The sequence below is a fragment of the Trematomus bernacchii genome, unplaced genomic scaffold (assembly GCF_902827165.1).
Source record: "Trematomus bernacchii unplaced genomic scaffold, fTreBer1.1, whole genome shotgun sequence".
NCBI classification, from domain to species: domain Eukaryota; kingdom Metazoa; phylum Chordata; class Actinopteri; order Perciformes; family Nototheniidae; genus Trematomus; species Trematomus bernacchii.
Window position 1 is genome coordinate 15,693,944 of NW_022987720.1, and position 19,694 is coordinate 15,713,637.

General features: G+C 39.6%; 1 protein-coding gene across 1 annotated transcript in view; it reads left to right on the forward strand.

Annotated features, from left to right (window-relative positions):
• syt3 (synaptotagmin III) overlaps nucleotides 1-15,736 on the forward strand; it is a 32,547-nt gene extending 16,811 nt beyond the window's left edge. Inside the window, 7 exon segments of the mRNA XM_034144174.1 lie at nucleotides 3,407-3,533; nucleotides 6,534-6,752; nucleotides 8,585-8,705; nucleotides 9,830-10,001; nucleotides 10,669-10,798; nucleotides 11,932-12,025; nucleotides 12,510-15,736. Of these exon segments, the coding sequence (XP_034000065.1) occupies nucleotides 3,407-3,533; nucleotides 6,534-6,752; nucleotides 8,585-8,705; nucleotides 9,830-10,001; nucleotides 10,669-10,798; nucleotides 11,932-12,021 (859 nt within the window). The 3' untranslated portion in view covers nucleotides 12,022-12,025; nucleotides 12,510-15,736.
• Nucleotides 15,737-19,694: the final 3,958 nt, after the last annotated feature.

Consider the following 19,694-nt stretch of genomic DNA (forward strand, 5'->3'; position numbering starts at 1 on the left):
TCAAGGGGACATTAAGTTTGAGCAAATTAGTTTTTGTTTGGGAAGTAAGCACCTCCAGATTCATTCTGTGGTCTCCTTTGTTTTCACATTTTATTACATTTCATTTAGCTGAGGTTTTTATCCAAAGTGACTTACAATAAGTGCATTTAACACATGCAGAAAAGCCTCCTACAGGTAGATAAGCTATCAAGAAGCCAAACCAATGAAATGCTACTGCATTGGCTTTAAATATGCCAAACCCTTGTTTACAATAATCATACTAAAATAATAATATACAGTAAGTGACAAAGCAGCCTCAGTGTCTTTATGTGCTGTGCGGCACAGACTTTGCTTCTATTTATTTAGCTCCTTTGAGGATTCTTCCTTGAACCTTCTCTACTGCAGAATTTGGGTCTGAGTATGTAATTGGTGGATGCCATGCTGTGAGGACTGGGTAATGGGAGAGTGTGTACGAATGTGAGGCTGTACTGCAGTTCTAGGTGGCTGTGGGTTGTTGGGAGGAGTGTGTATCTCACTCGCTCGCTCTGTCTGCAGCCCAGCTGGCAGTTCCCCCATGTCTGCCTGCCCTGACATGTAGGAACATTACAACAAGCGAAAATGCTGATGGTCAGAAAAGAAAAGGAGCGTTCATGAATTATATATGGCAAGCCACTTTAAACAGCAGCCCCTGTCAACAAATAATAACACCAGACTGTGTTTTAACTTGAGTTACAGATATAGAGAATTAGCAAGGAAATTGGATGGACAGTGAGGTTAATGATGGAAGTTATTCATGTGTCCCTTTTTCCCCATTTATGTAGTCACAAGATAATGTATGTCTGGCTTTAGTTGCCTGTCATTACATAGCAGGCAAATTGTTATAGTTAGGGAAGCAGAAGAGAGGGAGTAAAGAAGAAAGGTTAGAGATTTAGTGTGTGTGCATGTCTGTATACACACACACTGGAACTGTGATAAGATCGGTCTGTTAATGTGTGAGACCCAGCTGTTTGGAGTGTAACAGTCAGAATAACAATGTCAATCTCTCTCAGATCCTCTGGGAAAGGCATTTCTATTGACAATCCCATTAAAAGCTGACACATTTCCACTGTGGGAATAACAGCTAGCCTTCGGGCATTGTCTGCCAGGAATAAGGTCGTGAATTTACCTCTGTGCTCGAGCAGTAATAGGTATATTCTCGACAGCACGCTTCATGGGTTGTGTAAAAACCTTCATTTGGGTTCCAAGCTCACATCTCGTTCTGTAAAAAGACATTTGAATTTGTGACCGCGTTTCTGTAGCAAACAACCAATGCAGGGGAAATGATGAGGTGTGTTCCTGTCGTTTCCAATTGTTGTTCATATGAGCATCACTGTGAACCGCGCTGGCTAATCACGGTGTGTCTGCCACCAACACGTATCCAAAAATAATACTGGAATAAACATCGTTAGAGGGGAGTATTACAGGTTTTTCCTCGTTAAAATATTTATCTGGCTGAGCTGTAAATGTAATTTCCTCCACTAACATCATCTCCCTGATTTGATGTGATAGCAGAGTGGGCATATTTATCCGATTGCCTTAATTGGATGTGATTCAGAGGTAAACACGTGTCCAGATGGGCCACGGTTGTATTGTCAACAAGCATGTCTTACTTGTGATTGGTACACACGGACATAAGACGTTATAACTGCCGGGGTCACTGCTGGCGTTTGGCCTGCTGATCATTCCTCAGCCTCAAAGTTCACGCTGCTCTCCTTAAGCAGCTAATGAAGTGCTGACACACTGGTTAACAAGGGGAGACACAGCCTAACGAGGTCTGATTAAAGGCCTCCGAGCTGTGCTCATCTTCATCTGGTAATTAAATACATAATAAACGGTGCACGAGACGCAGGATGGAGCAATCGAATGTAAAAACATGTGTATTGTGTGCGCTTACGACTGTGTGCGTTTATTCATATTTGTGTTTGTGACAAAGAAATACAGAAATAGTGAAACGTGTGCATTTGTGTGAGAGTTGTTCTATGAGAGTATCTGATTAGTGTTGATTAGAGAACCAATTATGCAATTGTTGGAGCAATTCTGCTGATTGTCTAAATGTGCTAACTTTCCACATGCAAAATGTCCCAGAAGATTTAGTACAAAGATCATTAAAATGTCATTTTCTCCCTCATTCAGAAAATATCACGTTATTAGTATCTACAAAGACGACATCATTACTGTAGAGCTGACAAAATGAATTGATTATTTGACTATTTAGTTGGCAAACAATAATGCAGCACATCTTGATAATTGATTCATTGTTTGAGTCATACATTAGGCGAAATGCAAAACAATCTGCTAATACCAGTTCCTGTTCTTTAAAAAATTAATATCATTATTATTTAACTAATTAACTAACTAATTGTAAGGGTTGACTATTGTTTACAGCTGGATTAACCGATGATCTTTCAAATAATTAAGGATAAAAACAAATAATTAATATCATTTTGACAGTATGTTCATGAAATCAATTTAAAATATAATATATGGATATATATCATTTAATAAACAGAGCCACTTCTACTTGTATCCTAATATAACAGGTTACATTTTAATTTGTATTTGACAAATATAAAACGTGTATAAAAATGTGTAGCAGTATTTTCTTTCTATCATTTTCCACCACAGTAATCATCTAGTGACCCCTAAGATTGACCCCCCCCCCCCCCCCCCCCCCCCCCCCCCCAGTGTAGGAAGGGCTTCTTTATACAACCACTGCAGTGCTGATTTAAAGTCTAGCAAGTTTATTTCCATGGCACATTTTTTTCCACAGGAGAAATTCAGTGTGCTATACATAAATAAAAGTGAGAAAGGAACACCCATGCATAAAATATGATAACAAAAATTACAAAGAACATAAGTAAAATAGAAAATACAAAGTGCATACAATAGAAAAAAACCTTATGTTTTTTAGTGAACGAAACATTGACTATGTTTTCATCCATTATGCAACCTGATAGAGAACAATAAAGCAAAAAGAATGGTAATACAGACAAATAATACTTTGATAGTGGAAGGCACTAGCATGGACCATAGTGAGGGTAGAGTAAAGGGAACTGTGTTAAGGTTTTTTAATGAGCTTCGCCTTGGCAAGCAGACTCTCTGTCACTCGTTGTACACTTTGCTTACTGTGCTTACTTTAATCGCTGCAACATAATACATCTGCAGGAATGACACACAAACGCACTTACATGCTATTTTATTTATTCCTAACTCCAAAGACACGAAAACCTCCCACACCGTTATGTGTGTATAAAGGTGTGTGTTTGTGTGTGTGTGTGGGTTGATCCTGTCTGGCTCTCATAGATTATTTGTGGAAATGTGAGCGACCCCTGCCTTTTTTTTTATGGGAATGTGAAAGTTTAATGGAGTTTTCTGTTTTTTGTCTCAGTACGGAGCAGTTGGTGGTGAAGATCCTGAAAGCTCTGGACCTGCCAGCAAAGGATGCCAACGGCTTCTCTGACCCATATGTAAAGATCTACCTACTGCCAGACAGGAAGAAGAAATACCAGACCAAGGTGAATCCCACTCCCACCACACTCACTCGTTTTGCTTAGTGTAAACAAACAAAGAGAAAATCTCCTCAACATTTAAACATCATCACGTCAGACTGGCTGTTTTCTCTCCGCCTGTTTCCTGCTGCTCTGATGACCTAGCCTCCTCATGGGGAATCATTACAGCTTCACTAATGTAATATAATCTAATCTGGAGCTAAATGTATTCAAGATAATGTGCCTCAGACTATTACAAGGCACTGCTACTCAACTCCTGTGTGTTATTCTGGGTATTGGGCTCCCTAGAGTCAATATCGAGTACATTTCGGGATGTTCTGTACCAGGGTATGTACCCGTTGCCCTTAAATATCATCCGCTCTTCTAATTTATTCTCTGTAGGGTAGATCAAAAGTCACTGGCTTTGAACCCTCACAAATGAGGAAAGTTTTAGTTCTCGATTTTATATCCATAAATATTATACCAGTGTTTTTGTACAGCGTATGGGTCAAACAGGGAAACGTTCTGAAGATAAAAATTCAAAAACCTTCACAATTGTCAGTAGATCCAGGAAAGAGTGAAAAGTAAGCTTTCAGTCACAATGAAGCTGTACCCGTTTGAAATGTCTCCCTTTTGGTTTCCCCCTTTGTGCGACTGTCTCCTGTATGTTACAAAAGCCGATTCAGCCGTTGAAAAGAGTGAATGCTTCTGTAATTTGCATAACAACGCTCTGCTTTTGTTTAGGGTGTAGATTATTGTTTAATTTCAATCATGTGGAATTTTCAGACCACTCATATTTTCCCTGCTTTTATCCCTCCAGCTCATTTCAAAAGAGAAACAGACCTCTTTTCTGTAGCTGTTAAAGCTTTGTGTTTCTGGTTTCTAAAGGCACTGCTTCTCCATCAGCTGCGTGTTTATTCCAAAGCTAACAAGTAATCATCAAGTGCTAATAAGCCGGAGTGACAGACCCAGTCATGCAGTGACAAAAGTTAGATTTGGAAAATCGAGTGTGTGTCATTTAAATGATCACCAGCTTTATTGCATGACAGCATCTACATCAAAGGCTTTCTTTGCAAATAACTAAATAAGACTAAATCAGCAAATAGTAAAGAAAAACCGTTGATTAAATGATTCAAGACACATTTGAATGTTTCTGCAATGTGTTTAAATATGACGAGCAGGAAATTACAGCAGCTCGCTTTCCATCCGACTTAGTCCTCCGGTTTAAACCATCTGTTTCTTTTTACTTGATATTGATGTGACGGATAGAAAAGAGAAGGAACACATTAAACCTTCAAAATAGAGGTGAACTTGGAATAAATACAGTTACCAATATAACATCTTTCGACACATCCAAGAGGAAGACATCTGGCTATGTTGTACGTGTTGGGAAACAGAATGTTGAGTTTTAAATTTGGTTTCAGGTCTTTTATATCATTTCAGTAGGTTTGATTTGATTCTCCATCCCACAAAAAAGGAACAAATTCACTTTCATCCCACTGGCTGAGCAACGAGGTCAGGCAGTGTGCTAGAGGTTAATTGTGTTGCTGGGGGTCATTTTATTATGGCAAACCAAACCCCTCTGGAATATTCTGTGCCCTGAAATGTCGTGTTTCTGTGGAAAGGCAGATTAATTTAAAATGACATTTGCGTGCCATAATGTCTGTTTTGCTGCTTTCAGCACACTATGATTCATCCTACAGACTGTTAATCAAAGCTTTTACATTCACAACAACTCTCCCATGTGAGGATAAGAACCCCTTTGATTCATAGAAATTGATGCCTTTTATGTTTTCTAAGGAAAAGATTCAGTACAATAAAACACCAATGCCAGTGCCAAAGATGTTATTAAACGAATATGAGGATTTTGTCCATTACTGCTTTCAGAGAAAATGTATTTACCATAAGTTCTGAGCCCCTAAAATAAGATTATTTTTCTAAATATAAGAGTTTTGCATTGATACTTATTCGAGTCACAGATAAAAGCCAGAAGGTGAACTCTGCTAAGTGCTAGACATCAAGTCCCAATGTGAAAGTGTACTTTACCAACCAGGAAATAAGATACTGTGTACTTATACAAGTATGTCCATTTAATCAAAGAAAACAGGAGGTCTGATGTAACAAGGAAATTAGGAAATCTGGGAAATGGTGTTGATATTTTAATACGCTTTGACTCACAAACCTTTAATTGGACAATATTTAGTGCAAGAATACTGAAATTGAATATTAATTATACATTTAACAAATGTATTTTATTTTATCCAAGTTTTTTATACATGACTAATTCAAGCAGAGGTAATGGCTATTCCTGGTAGCACTAAAACAAGCATTGACATTTTGTGTAAGAGCAACCCTTAGTACAGTGCAAGTCCAATGTTAACCGCCTTTCTGCTGTAATTGTAGTGTTGTTACCCCTTAGATGCATAAGTGGGTCTTTTTTGACCTGGTGAGGTGGTTTTCTTGAAGTATCTTTGTAATTACATTTTTTTATCATTTCATATTCCAGCTATTCCTCAAAAAACATGTTTTGGATATCGTGCCATTCGAATTTTTAATTTAGATTTTAAGAAATTGTAGTTTTTGTATTAATACCCCAAGCTTCCATAAGTGGGTCAAAAATGACCCGCATACATTTTCTATGGAATCCTATGGGAAAACGTTTTTTTTCAAAATGTAAAAGAAATATCTAAAATTATAAATAGTGAATAATTAAATATAAAATATTTCTAGTGTGAACCAAAATATAATACTAAATATTATCCAAGTGATTTTTCTAAACCAAAATGACAAAAATGGCATAAAAACACATATTATTCTAATACGGGTCCTTTTTGACCCACTTATGGAAGAGTGTAGGGTCCAGTCACTCGTGCATCTAAGGGTTAAAAAAACATGTTGCCCTATCATTCCTTGTACTCATTCCATGTTACCTACCCATTGGTGCACTATAGGTTCTAAATAATGAATGTTTCTAGTTTTAATGTACAGAGTTTCAATTCCCTCTCTCTGTCCTTGTCTGTCTCGCAGGTCCACAGAAAGACCTTGAACCCGGTGTTCAATGAGACCTTTCAGTTTGGCGTTCCGCTGAGTGAGCTACATTCCAGGAAGCTGCATTTCTCTGTGTACGACTTCGACCGCTTCTCCAGACACGACCTGATTGGCCAGGTAGTGGTGGACAACCTGCTGGACTTCAGCGAGGGCAGCGGGGACAAACCCGTCTGGAGGGACATTGTGGAGGGCACAGCGGTAAGAACAAAGCTCTGCATCAAACGCAAAACAATAACTTTCATTTTGGGAAGATTTTAGATAAGATTAGATTTGAATTCAAATGAGCCTTGTAGCGATATCCAGCCAATGAAAATGATGGGCCTAAACAGTGTTAGATAGAGAAATAATGGAGCATATCAAACGTGACTCTCTAGTTTCAGGACAAATACATGGATTCATGGTTGGAAATAAAATGTGAATACCTAAGAGGAAAGAGAAAGTGACTAATAAATAAGAAATACAATTGTCCAATGTATTTTAGTATAAAGCCAAATGGTTAATGGGAACACAATAAGATTTGTGAACATATGAGTACATTACAAAACGAATATGTGGATGTGCTGATGTTATAGTGTGCCTTACAGTATATTAACAGCTGAATATAGTATGTTATATTGAATGTACAGATATACTATACGGCATGCTTACAAGATGTCTGTTTTGCTATGTCTCATACTGTTTATTCACTTCATGATATCATAGCCATAGTGACTCTATGGAAGAAGAAAGGTCACAGTTTAATTCTGCATCAGCAGTCAATGAATAACTTTGAAATGCAACCACTAAATACTGTACTGTATGTTCAAATGAAAGCAACACATAATTGTAAGTATTGTCAGACTTTAATTTTAAAACCATCCTTCTTAATGTTTTTTTAAAATGGATAACACAGTTTAAAGTATTTGCTGCATTCACGTATTGCTGTATGCAAGCTTCTAAAATACAGCTGGTCTTCTTCAATACAGTCAAGTTTGAATTATCAGGTTGCCTCTGTCCTGAGGTTATGTTTTGTCAGTCACAAGAAACATTTATTCAGACGAGCAATTGAGAAACCTTGAGTGGAATTTTTTATTTTAAATAGCAGAACTTGAAATTACCTTCTGGAAATTCTGATAAAAGTTTTGAGAAATAAAACATTGCAGTGCCCATCAATTCAAGGGTATATAAATATTCAAGGTGTTTTTGGGTGAAAAGGTTTCCAGTATCTTATTGTTTCTATTGTGCATTATTGTCTGTTGTCTGATGTTTATGTACTCTATAGAGAGAATGCACAGGAATGGTGTAGACTGGAAATTGTCTGCAGTATATTCATTCGGAGTCTGGTAATGTAATAACACAGCTCAGGAGAGTCCAGATGGATTACTGGAAAGGCACCGCTGGCCATATCCAAACTTTTTATCACACAGTGCTGCGTCCAAGTAGATTTATATGAAATATTCATAGAAAGCTATTAGCAAATTAGAAGTCGTACAGTTTTTTGGCATGAAGGTTTCATTTATTAAATAAGTTTAAAGCATCAGCCTCTTAGCGCATTTCAGTGTTTCACCCGGGGAAGTATTGATTAGTGAGGCACAAAGCCACTAAGGAGTCATCATGCCACAGTGTGACCTGAATACCATTGGTGTCATTACTGTGGTGCCACTGAGACCACAGGCAGCGAGAACATCAGTAGTGAGGGGGGGGGGTTTATAAAAAGCCTGAGGAATCGCCATTTCTACTTACTTAACACTTTCCTCCACTCGGGGACATAGACAGATTGGCATATGATTCATTTACAGTGACGGCATTTCCCCTCTGCCTAAACACTCTGCCTCTCCGCATTAGGATGCCTGCCGTCAGCGCCATCCGTCACAGATGTAGCTCTTTTCTGGCAACAGACAATCATAGCACACCAAAGGATATCTGTGTGTTGATGTTCTTCCTATCTGACTCTGTCTCTGATGCCAAGTGTGTGTGTGTGTGTGTTTGCTCACTTTGTGCCAGCTCAGTTTCTGATCTCTATATGTGTATGTGTGTGTGGTGACCTACAGGAGAAGGCTGATCTCGGGGAGCTCAATTTCTCGCTGTGTTACCTGCCCACTGCAGGCAGGCTCACTGCTACAGTCATCAAGGCCACCAACCTCAAAGCCATGGACCTCACTGGCTTCTCAGGTAAAGGATTACAAATATATACACACACATACACACACTAACATGCAGTTGGGATACTTTTTTAAGATCACAAGCAAACATGGATCTAGTTTCTTTAAATTCCTTTTGATGCCGTTTTACACCAAATGAAGAAGCTGTGTTTTCCCCATCAGTAGCCTCAATTGACCAGAATGCAATACAGCTGCACAATACAGTTAGCATTTTAACTGATTTTAAACATTATATCAGTTTCCTCTCCCGGCAGATACAAATCAACACATCTGTGCAAAAAGGTTTTAACCAAATACATTTTTATTTACCACTTACTGAAGTACAAGAAGATGCAGAAAAGTACCTTTTTGATTAATTAACCCCTGTAAATAATTTCTGAAGTGCAGTTAAAATAATCTTAGGTTAGATTTTCTAAAGATAGATCTATACATTATCAATGCATTAGCTGAAGCCTTTAGTTTATTATCCACTAACACAATAACACAGTAAAACATTGTTTAAATGTATTTTGTTGCAAGCAGAATTAGCTGCAGGTGTTGCACTAACTATGTGTGGATAAAGAAGAGTTTCACCTGTGAAACTGATGTGATGATATGAGCTAATGCTAATATTGAATTAACAAGAGCAAATCCTTTAATTCTTTCGTTTTTCTTCACTTAAAGACCTTAATATTGCATATGCCCTCTTAGATTAAATAAAATCTGAAATGGTAATGACCGCATGCCGTAATTATTGGCACAGTGATCCCAGGGTAATTGCAGTGCCTTAAAGATACATCAAATGCAGTATAAAGATGGAGTCGTGTGTGTTTTCCCTAGCTGCTGTCTCCGCACATGTTGAATGGATAATGGAAGTGATTCAACCTGTACTGCTTTTCTCCCTTTGTGTTTTTAATCCAGCTTTGCCAAGGTGACTTGATTGTCATGCCTTTTATGTGTTAAAGCAGGATACCTGTGAGCATAATACCAACATTTGGAGGAGTCCCCACTTATTTATTCTATTCCTCACGGTCGTTTCTCATCCCCTTTCCTTCTCTTCATTACTTTTTCCCCCCTCACTACTTGCTTGCTATCTCTCCTTTTACTCCGTCCCTTTCATCTTTCTTGGCTTCCTCCCTCCTCTCTCTCGTTCAGATCCCTATGTGAAGGCCTCTTTGATCTGTGACGGGCGAAGGCTAAAAAAGAGGAAGACTTCCATTAAGAAGAACACACTGAACCCCACATACAACGAGGCGCTGGTGTTTGACATTCCCAATGAAAATATAGAAAGTGTTTCCATCATCATTGCGGTGATGGACTATGACTGGTGAGCAAGTGTTATTGCATTGCAGCGTGTTTGGGGTGCTTTGACATGAAACTGTGAAGTGTGCTGCTTATTGAATGTGTGTTTGCGCTGGCAGTGTGGTGTTTGCTGTTGCTTTTGGGTCGTAACATTTTGATGGTGTTGCGGCTGTGTTGAACATGATGAGAGCCCTCTCATGAATCAGCCTCCTGGTGGACGTTCCCTGTTTTACATAGTCGGGCACCTCATGAATAAGCATGATTTATGCTAATGGTGAAGGAAGAAGTGTAACCCTGCCAGCGTTTGTCTGTCTGACGCTTGCATCAACATTTGGCTGGTTGATGTGTTTGTGAATAGATACTTGCCTCTCTATTATGTATACTGCCCTCCATTTGGCATCTCCATAGGTGTATGCTTTTGTATGTTTGTACTTGTGCCTGCTTCCCCGCTCTCATCAAGCTTTTATGCAAGGCTGTATGTAATTGCGAGCTGCTGTTCAATATCCCTCCACAGCCACTGTATTCTTTTTCTAGTACTCAGGGTTGATAGATTAGACTCTGCCTGCCTGTTTCTTACAAGCCCTTTCTCTCCCTCTCTGCTTTATTATATCCATGCCATCACCCCCCCCCCCCCCCCTCTCTCTGTCTCTCTGTCTCTCTTGTCCTTGCTTCCATCCCTTACTTCATGTTAGTATTGGTCATAACGAGGTTATAGGGATGTGTCGTGTCGGCAGCGAGGCTGAAGGACCAGGAAGGGAGCACTGGACAGCCATGCTGGCCAATCCACGCAAACCAATAGAAAATTGGTATCAGCTTGTGGAGGTAATGACCATATGAGCATGTGTGTTCATGTGTGTGTGTGACAGTGACTATGTGTGTGCATTCATGTGTCATGATCTCATACCACATATGTTCAGTCCTTTGGTTGGTTCTGAAAAGCCACATTGATTTTATTATATGATGATTATTATGTTCATTACAAGTAGTGGTATCTGCAGTATGCTGCCTTTAGAATAGCAAAAGTTGTGATAATAGTATAGAAGTAATGGCACTTTAACATTAAAGCAGCAGTGATAACATAATTATTCAGGTGTTTTTTTCTTAAGAAAGTTCTAAAAGGTAAAATTATTCAGCAAGTAAAAGTCTCGCATACACAATAACATATTTAGCTATGTGACATTTCTAGATAAACTATTTGCAATAAGCAGAATTGCAAAATATTTTAATTACTTTACATCTTGTTGGGTAATTAATCTATATAAATTAATACAATTTTAACATGCTTTGAATGCCAAACATTAATCAAAAGAAAGAAATTACTAATAATAGTTAACTACAATTCTATCCTCTGAAACATTGTAGAGTAATTTGAAATACACACAACACACCATTAAGAAGTGCAAAATGAACCCAACATACAAAGAAGTGCTGGTGTTTGACATTCCTACGGAAATTATTGAAAGGATTTCTTTTTTTTACACTTTGATTGGGTGGATTAATCAACCGAGATATAAAATGTTAATGATATCACATTCAGAGGTGCTTCAGAGGAGAATTTAGTTATCTTTGAATGGAGCTGGGATATAGCTGTTTACCCTCGTTGTTATGCCTGTCTTTGTGCTAAGCTAAGCCAACTGGCTGCTGGCGGTAGCTTCATATTTACCATACAGTGGTATTAATCTTATAATCTTAATTTTGGCAAGAAGAAGAATAAGCACATTTCCTAAAAATGTCGAACTACTCCTTGAGGTACAGGAGTTGAGAAATTGTACTATACCCTTCTTTCCACCACTAAGTACAGTAGCAAAAATAGTAGTGGTACTCCACTACAAAGCATGACAGCAACATTACATTTATTATCATATTAACATTTTAATTACTTCAACTGAATGTATAAAAAGTGTTTCTATTTTCCATTAATAATTAACACAAGCAAAATCTCTATTTCCCTGCAGGAAAAAGCGATTGGTACATTTGTGTCGAAGACTGCTCCAGAATCCTCCGCTAAGCCGAACATCGTGGTGGACAGTCCTCACTCCGATTAAAGCTGTGAGCCTCTCTTGTTTTAGATCTGACATATTGATTTTTAAACGTCTTATCAGCATGCTGTCACGCAGTCTGGATTCTTATTTTCTAGGCTATTGGAATCTGCATCACTATTTTACATAAAATCCACTGCCTCCTTGATTTCTGCTTGTAAACTGGACAGAACTCACTGTGCTAACATCTTAAAGTACATCCACGTACTGTGCAGCAGATGCTCTCGAGACAGATTTACACAGGAAAAGTGGTTGAGTCTTTAAAGGCATGACTTAGCTGTGAGTGTGTGATAAAGTGGAGGCTGTGGTGCTGTCAGATGTAGAGGCTCCAAGGCAGAAGCATCTGTATAATCTAGATGTTATGGGTTATGTAATGCATCTCCCCCTCCTCCTTCCAAACGTACAGTACTGCATACTGTTTATATATTCTCTCGCCCCCTTCTGTCTCTCTCTAGCTTAATCGGTCTCTTCTCCCTTATCCCCTTTTTCCTCAGGTCTTTATCATCTCTCCAGCTCCAGACTTTCCTTTCTTTCCTCTCATCTGTGAATAATTCTGTCCATCAAAGAAAGAGAGACGCGGAGACACTGCTAGTGTCGTACTGCTAGTGCTGTTTTGCTCCTGCTAATGAATTCTTCAAGTCCTGTGCTGTCTTTACCAAGCCGGGAGAAGAAAAAAAACATCCATCCCAAGCTACACCTTGAGCATCAGACTTCAAATTAACAAACACATGCTAACACTAAATGGTACAGTAGGAGTGATTTCAGGTGTACATTTGGGATCTAGCAAGGGAACAAAAAACATATAACTCATACACACACATACACACACACACAGATACACACAGAGTTTGTAGTATGTGCATAGTTCATGTGTGATTCAAATTAGTGTAGTATTTCATCTAGGAAGAGTGTGATGTGACAAACTTTTCTTTTTTGAAAAGAAAAAAAAAAAGGAAGGCCATCCTAAAATGGATGTTTCAACCAGGACCAAAGGTTCATGCCCTTGTACAGACTATAAAAGAAGAAAATCACTATGTCGATATTTTTCTTTGCAATATTTGTGTACAGTATATGCCGTACTGTATGGGAAAAAAATCTCACGTAGTACTTAGCAGGACGAAACATTTGAGGTGGATTCTCCCAGCCCTTTTGGATGCCTTCTCCAGGCTCCACGTCCTATTGTTTAAGACTTAATTCGCTTATTTTCCCCAGAGGAAAGACGACAAAGCGTCCAGTGGTCTTTAATGATGTCAGAGGAGGGAAAAATGAGGACTGACTCATTGGTTTAAGCATGTTACGCAACCTTGAAATGTGTCCCTCTTCTTTGTGCTTTTTGTCACCATTATTATGGTGCTCATCAGTGTCAACATTTCTATCATTATTTTGCTCTGTTGTCTGTTTGATACGGTACACACATAACCATCAAAAAAGGAGTTTATTCATGCTATTTTTACAATCCGCTGAGGATGCCGTGGTGTGAGCTTCCAGTAGACATGGACTATTTGATCGTCCTCTGCATTTTGGCCAAACTGGCAGACTTTTCCGAATGTAGGACTACACAGGTGGAACGAAACCTGCGTTTAGGATCGGACCAGCATCTGTGTGGAGTGCACTCGCTAGAGGATGTATCCAACAGGGAAGGATATCACCACTCTATTTTATTTTTCTTTCATTCCAGGACTTTTTTCTTTTCTTTTCTCAAGAAGTCATCATCCAGCTTCAACTAAATAAATGACTATCTTCAAGTCCCCATCATGCCCCTTACAAGACTTTAGAAGGACACACACTTCCGTGTTGCTTTTATTAGTGTGTGTTTCCGTGTTTATGGGCGTGTTTGTTTTGTATTTGTGCGCGTCTGTGTGATTGTGTATGCCTGTGTGTCACTGTGACCTTGTGTGTGACACGTCTCTTTGCTCGCCCCCTCCCTCGTCTTTTTTCTGTCTTTGCCTCCCTCACTCCCCAAATCCCGGCATCCACAGACGTAAACGCTTGTCTTGGAGCCAAACGTGTCTTCTGTCCCGTGTCTTTACAAGGAGCCATTTTGTGTGTTTGTGTGCGTGGGTGTGTGTGGGTTTGTATGTGTGTGTATGTGTGTACTATATGTGCCTCATTGAAATAGGTGGGGATACACTGTCTTTCATAGACACTAGTTTGTATTGTCTATGTTGTCTCTGAAATCAGCTGCCAATCATTCAACCCCTCTCCTCTCTAACTCTTTGCCTGATGTAAGTAACTGTGTTGATCGTGTACTTCTTTCAGTAAATTGTGTACTGTATGTCCGAGGGAAAAAAACTAATTGCACACTGATTGAAAATTGAATTGTTGAGTGTGTTTTGATTACATTTACGAGAAGGAAAAAAAATGAAAGAAAAAAGAAACAAAGCATCCAAGGCTCATTTGTCACGGCCTACAGATCATGACAAATGTAGATCCCCTTAGAGAAAGACAACCGGGAGGAGGTGTTGTGAGAGAAAAAGCGCCAGGGACTTTGCACTTCCGATACAGACTTATAAAGCCATGTCTGTCACAGCTACTACGACTACTACTGTAACCTCAGCAAAACAACAGTGCAACACCTCACTACAGCTATTTGTATTGCTATCGTTGCCATTTCTCTCTCATTCTATCACACACACACACACACACACACACACACACACACACTTTTACGGAGGTGTTTGTGTGTGCTTCAGGGTAGGGACTTAGATTCTCTCTCTTTACCTTTGGGCCATGCAAGTGCTGTGAGACTCACCGTAGTGCTTGATCGGGTATACAGGAGATGACACACCCCGCATCAAACCTGCAAGTATTCTGCGTGGTATGTCAGCTGGGGGATTATCGACCAGCTTGTATAAGTAGATATGGTATTGATCCATTGGTCTCGAGGCCCCATAATTCTCTCTTTCCCAGCCTCTCTCTCTCTCTGTGCTTGTGTCTACCCTATTTAGCCCTTGTGTTACTGCCTGGTGATGGATTACAAAACCCATAGTGGAACAAGCACATTTCGTTATTCTCTTCCTCCCTCTGTTTGCCACCCCCCTCTCTTTCTGTTTCTGTCTGTCTGATTACTTTCTGATTACTCATTCTCTCCTCCAGCAATCCTTACCTTTCCTCCCGCTCCCACTTACTTGTCCTCTTCTCGCTCTAATTTCTCACCAGCCCAACCTTCCAGTTTCCTCCGCTATCTCTCATCCCTCCATCTTGCCCTCTTTCTTTCTTTCTGTGTATGACACCCTCCTTCCGTCCTCTCTATTCTCTTCCGCTGTCTTCTCGTGTTAGTGCAGTTCTGAATGGTAATGGGGAAACATGTTTGCATGCTTATATTAACATAAATGATGTCAACTTGATGCAATGAAAAATTATATAAGTAATGCTTTAAGCAAAATCTGACAATGAACTTGATACTAATACTACTAATGACGACTTAATGGAGACCTAGCAATTGTTTATCTCTGTGGTCAAAAACAACGATGATGAAATAACATTGTTTATGCTGTATTTATCTCGAATTGGTATTATTATTTTTCAATTGTTTTTTATATTTAATTTATTCAAGAAGTTTACTTTTTTATTGGTTAAAGCTGAGAATTTGAGTGAGGGGTTCAGTCAAGGTGATTGTTTCAGTCGGGACAGCTGTACCAGGTCGCAGGATATTGGTGAATGTGTAAGTAACAGTGTGGCTGAAGCAATGATAATGGAAATAAAGGATATGTATCATCCAGCTTTGTGTTTCTGAGTTCTTTTAATCCACTGGCTTGGGAGGCAGGAGAGGGGGTGAAGCTACTGTCACACATCCCAGGCAGTGAGCTATATATATATATATATATATATATATATATATATATATAACATGCTAGGCCCTGGGCATTTCCGATGTACAGTCTATATGTGACTCAGGCATGGGAGGTAAGACACTCTACCTGGACAGAAGCAGCCTGAACTCAATTTTTTTTTGTATCACTAAGCTCTCTGACTTTCTACTGTGCATTAAGTCGTGTGTAATTATTCAGCCACTTTGTCATGAATTCTTTATAATGGCCGTATTTTTGCCTAAATGCAAAATGGAGCACGGCTGCCTGCCCCGTGTGCTTAGCTCCATCTGGCCTCACTGCTCCTATTTGTCCCCCTTTTTATTTTTAAAACGTCATGTTATTTGTCATGTGGTTATTATCTCTTGTTAATGCGAAAAAGCACACCATGGAGCAATCTGCAACTCCAGCGCTTCAGCAGAGGAGGAAGACTGAGCAGGGGAATGGAAGAGAGGGAGGAGTAGGAGAGGATTAAACAGATGAAGGAGGATGAAGAGCGGGAGATGCTAGAGTGGAGGAGGAGGACGCAAATGGGAAAACCTGGACAAGAGAGTGGAAGCTGCATGCGGTGTGTGTGTGTGTGTGTGTGTGTGTGTATGAGTACAAGTGGAGACAGGATGTAGAGGAGGATAGTTCTGTATATAGACACACTCATCATGGGGCACCTGGCTGCAGCACACTGACAGTGTTGACGGTTCACAAAGAGTGAGACACACACACGTGCACATACACACGTGACAACGCACCAGTTAGCACATAATGCTGTAGACTGTTGAGAGAGAAAAGTGGAAGGAGGGATGGGGTGGGGTGGGGGGATGGGGGGGCTGCTGTCTCTATGGCAACGTTCCCACCGTGCAAAAAAAAAAATCATTTAGTCGGAAAGACATTTCACTCAGTTCAGTGAGCTGAAAGAGGCAGAGAGGGAGGGGGAGCAAGTTAGAGACTGGGGGAGGTGTGTGCAATATAGAGCTGTTTGTACTGGAGGGATTTATTTAAAGCTGACAGAAGGACATTAGCTCTTATTGCTAATTAGTGTATCTGATTATTATCCATAATGATAATGATTTCCACTGCATTATTAAAGACAAATACAATAGCTTTTGGTGATACTTTAGTATAACAATTATCTTCCGCATGTAGGCCTACAGTACATATTTATGTAACATTCACATTATACAATGACCCTACCTGCACTACCTGCATGCTGATACCTTTCGTGACTCTTGAGAAACTTTTGTTTTCCCATCATCATCATCTTGAAAGCGCTGCGCACAGACACGCCAACCTTTTTTTAAAACACTTACAATGCCACGTATACAGTTTTAAACTTTTTATTTCGAGACTATAAATAATAACCAAAACCTTTCAAAAATAATTAATTCAATGAATTCATGCAAGTGGAAACCTCAAGGAGTAGGATTATTAAAGTAGCTTGCCTCTGCAGGGGAGCGGAGTTTTAATACAGGAGCTGGGCCCCATCTGACCTTTGCTATAAATTGCTTTCATGAAAGGACTAAATGATATTCACTTCACAAACAGAAACTTTTGTGAAACATCATTTGACATTATATGCACTCATGGCCTGGAATGAGTACAGCTACAGGGGAATTTATGAATGTGGATTTATTTACAAAATACACAGCACCGGTGCCAGACTCGATAGAAAAGGCCCCAGAGACAGCCAGGGGAGGGGATACTATCACAGCGTCCCAAATGCTCTGGGTAGTTCTGGTAACCCATTTGTGAGGATGTCAGTGCATCAGCATGCTGGCTGTGATTACCTGTTGTGAGCGGACCATCTGGCCCTCAGCGTCCCAGCTGGGTGCCGCGGTCAGGAGACGAATTGTCATACCTCGCCACCTGGACCTCGCAGACATGGAGCTCAGAGACACCGACCATATTTCTCATTCATATTTTATTATGTCATTCTCTGACCAAACAAAAACAAAATGGGAAAAAAAAGTGAAAACATTGTTTGGTTTTCCAAAAGGTGCTCCCGCAGAGCAGGCTTTCTGTAATTGCTGGCTATGTGTGTGTTGAAGTTCAAAGCAGCGAGACACACAGTATATCCTTCAGAGAAGCAGAAAGCCTCAGAGTTGCAAAGTGAGAGGGTGCCTACGCATGCACTGTCACACACACACAAACACACATACATGTTCGCAAAACATTCTGTCTGTTTAATTTAGCCATGTAGATGTAGCTCAGTGAGAATAAAAAAAGCATTTTGCAACCGGGGGAAGCCTTGGGCATAAACCTTCCCTCAAAAGAAGTTCTCGGTCGTTGGAAGCGTTCCTGCTTAGTGATGCCCGAATGTAAAAGCTGCTTGAGCCCACAGCTTGTTGCCCTCCCCAGGATTTGGGTTTAATTGATATGGAGCGTTGTTACTGTGGGAGGTTTTGAGTTTGATGAGCTCTGAAGCCTTTTGTTGAGCGCTGTGCTGAGCTGAAGGGCCACAGGGGACTAGAGGCTGTTGTTGAACCCAGAAACAGTGCACCAATGTTACGACTACAGGTTAGACGTGGTGCATTGGGCTGATCTGACAGTAGGGCATGCTGGTTACCTCTGCTATGTTTCTATTTTGAGCTCTGAGGTTTTGCAAAGGATGAGCAAGTGTTGAGAAAGAAGGATTTAGGGAAATAACTAGGATAGGGAAACATGCTAACCAGCTAAACCTGACAACCAGGTCAGTGACTCAGTAATAAATCACAAAAATGGTATGTGATTTAAATATCATAAGACAATGGTTAGACGATATATTTAAAGTTAAGGAAAATATTATCTCATGGTTATTAGCTTCACTTAGTCTAAATATATACAACATATAAATACTCAGTAAACAATCTCAAAGCCCTTTGAGTAACAATCTGTTACCTTGTCTCTGTGATAAACAGGCATCTACTGTACTTGTAGATATTTGCTGACACCTTCTGGAGATAAGGTTATATAGCACTTTAAACTATCCAGTGTTACTGCAGAGCTATTTTTCAAACATAAAAGAGGAATTAACTATATTTTCTTTGTAATGTGATAGTTTGGCCTAAAATCCACCTAGTCTGGGGCGGAGCTGCCATAACATAAAGAGAATATAACATATCAAAAGCCTTACATGCTTAATTGTTCACAATATAATTGTTTGTTTGTCTTAAATAACCACGTCATGAAGTTTCAAACTCTGCCTTGACATATAGGTAATCTCTTAAGAAATGTAAAAATACCTTTATGGTTGACAAGCTACATCCCATCATGTTTCTCAGGAGTCCTTATTCTACTTGTGTGATTTTTCTTTTCTTTTTCTATGACTTTCTTATGGACACAAGGAAACGTATACTTAAACACTGCATGTTTCAGACATAAACTGAATGGCTGTATGTGATGTCAATATTCAGTGAATTCTAGGCATGACTATAGCATCCTTCCTGCTGCTGGCTACATAACGCAAGGATTATGTTTGTGTTTATGATTAAAATATCTCCCCTCCAGACTGGGCATCAGACCAGTCTTAGCTCCACAGTTAAAGCTGTAACCAAGTGTTGTTTTTTACAAGACAAATCTGAACATGATCTTTAATTTACAATAGAATGAAATGGATGATAATGTGTGTGGATTATGTGAAGTATCGTGTAGATTTACTCTTAAAGAAAGCACACAGCTCTGTATACTTCAGGATGGCCATTACATTACATGTCATTTGTTAGACGCTTTTATCCAGATCGACTTACATACATTCAGTACTGTGGACAATCCCCACAGGAGCAATTTGGGGTGAAGTGTCTTGCCCAGGGACACAACGACATGCTGACTGCAGTGGGACTCGAACTTGATTGATTCGAAGTCCAGCACACTATCCACTGAGCCACAGCCGCCTCCATT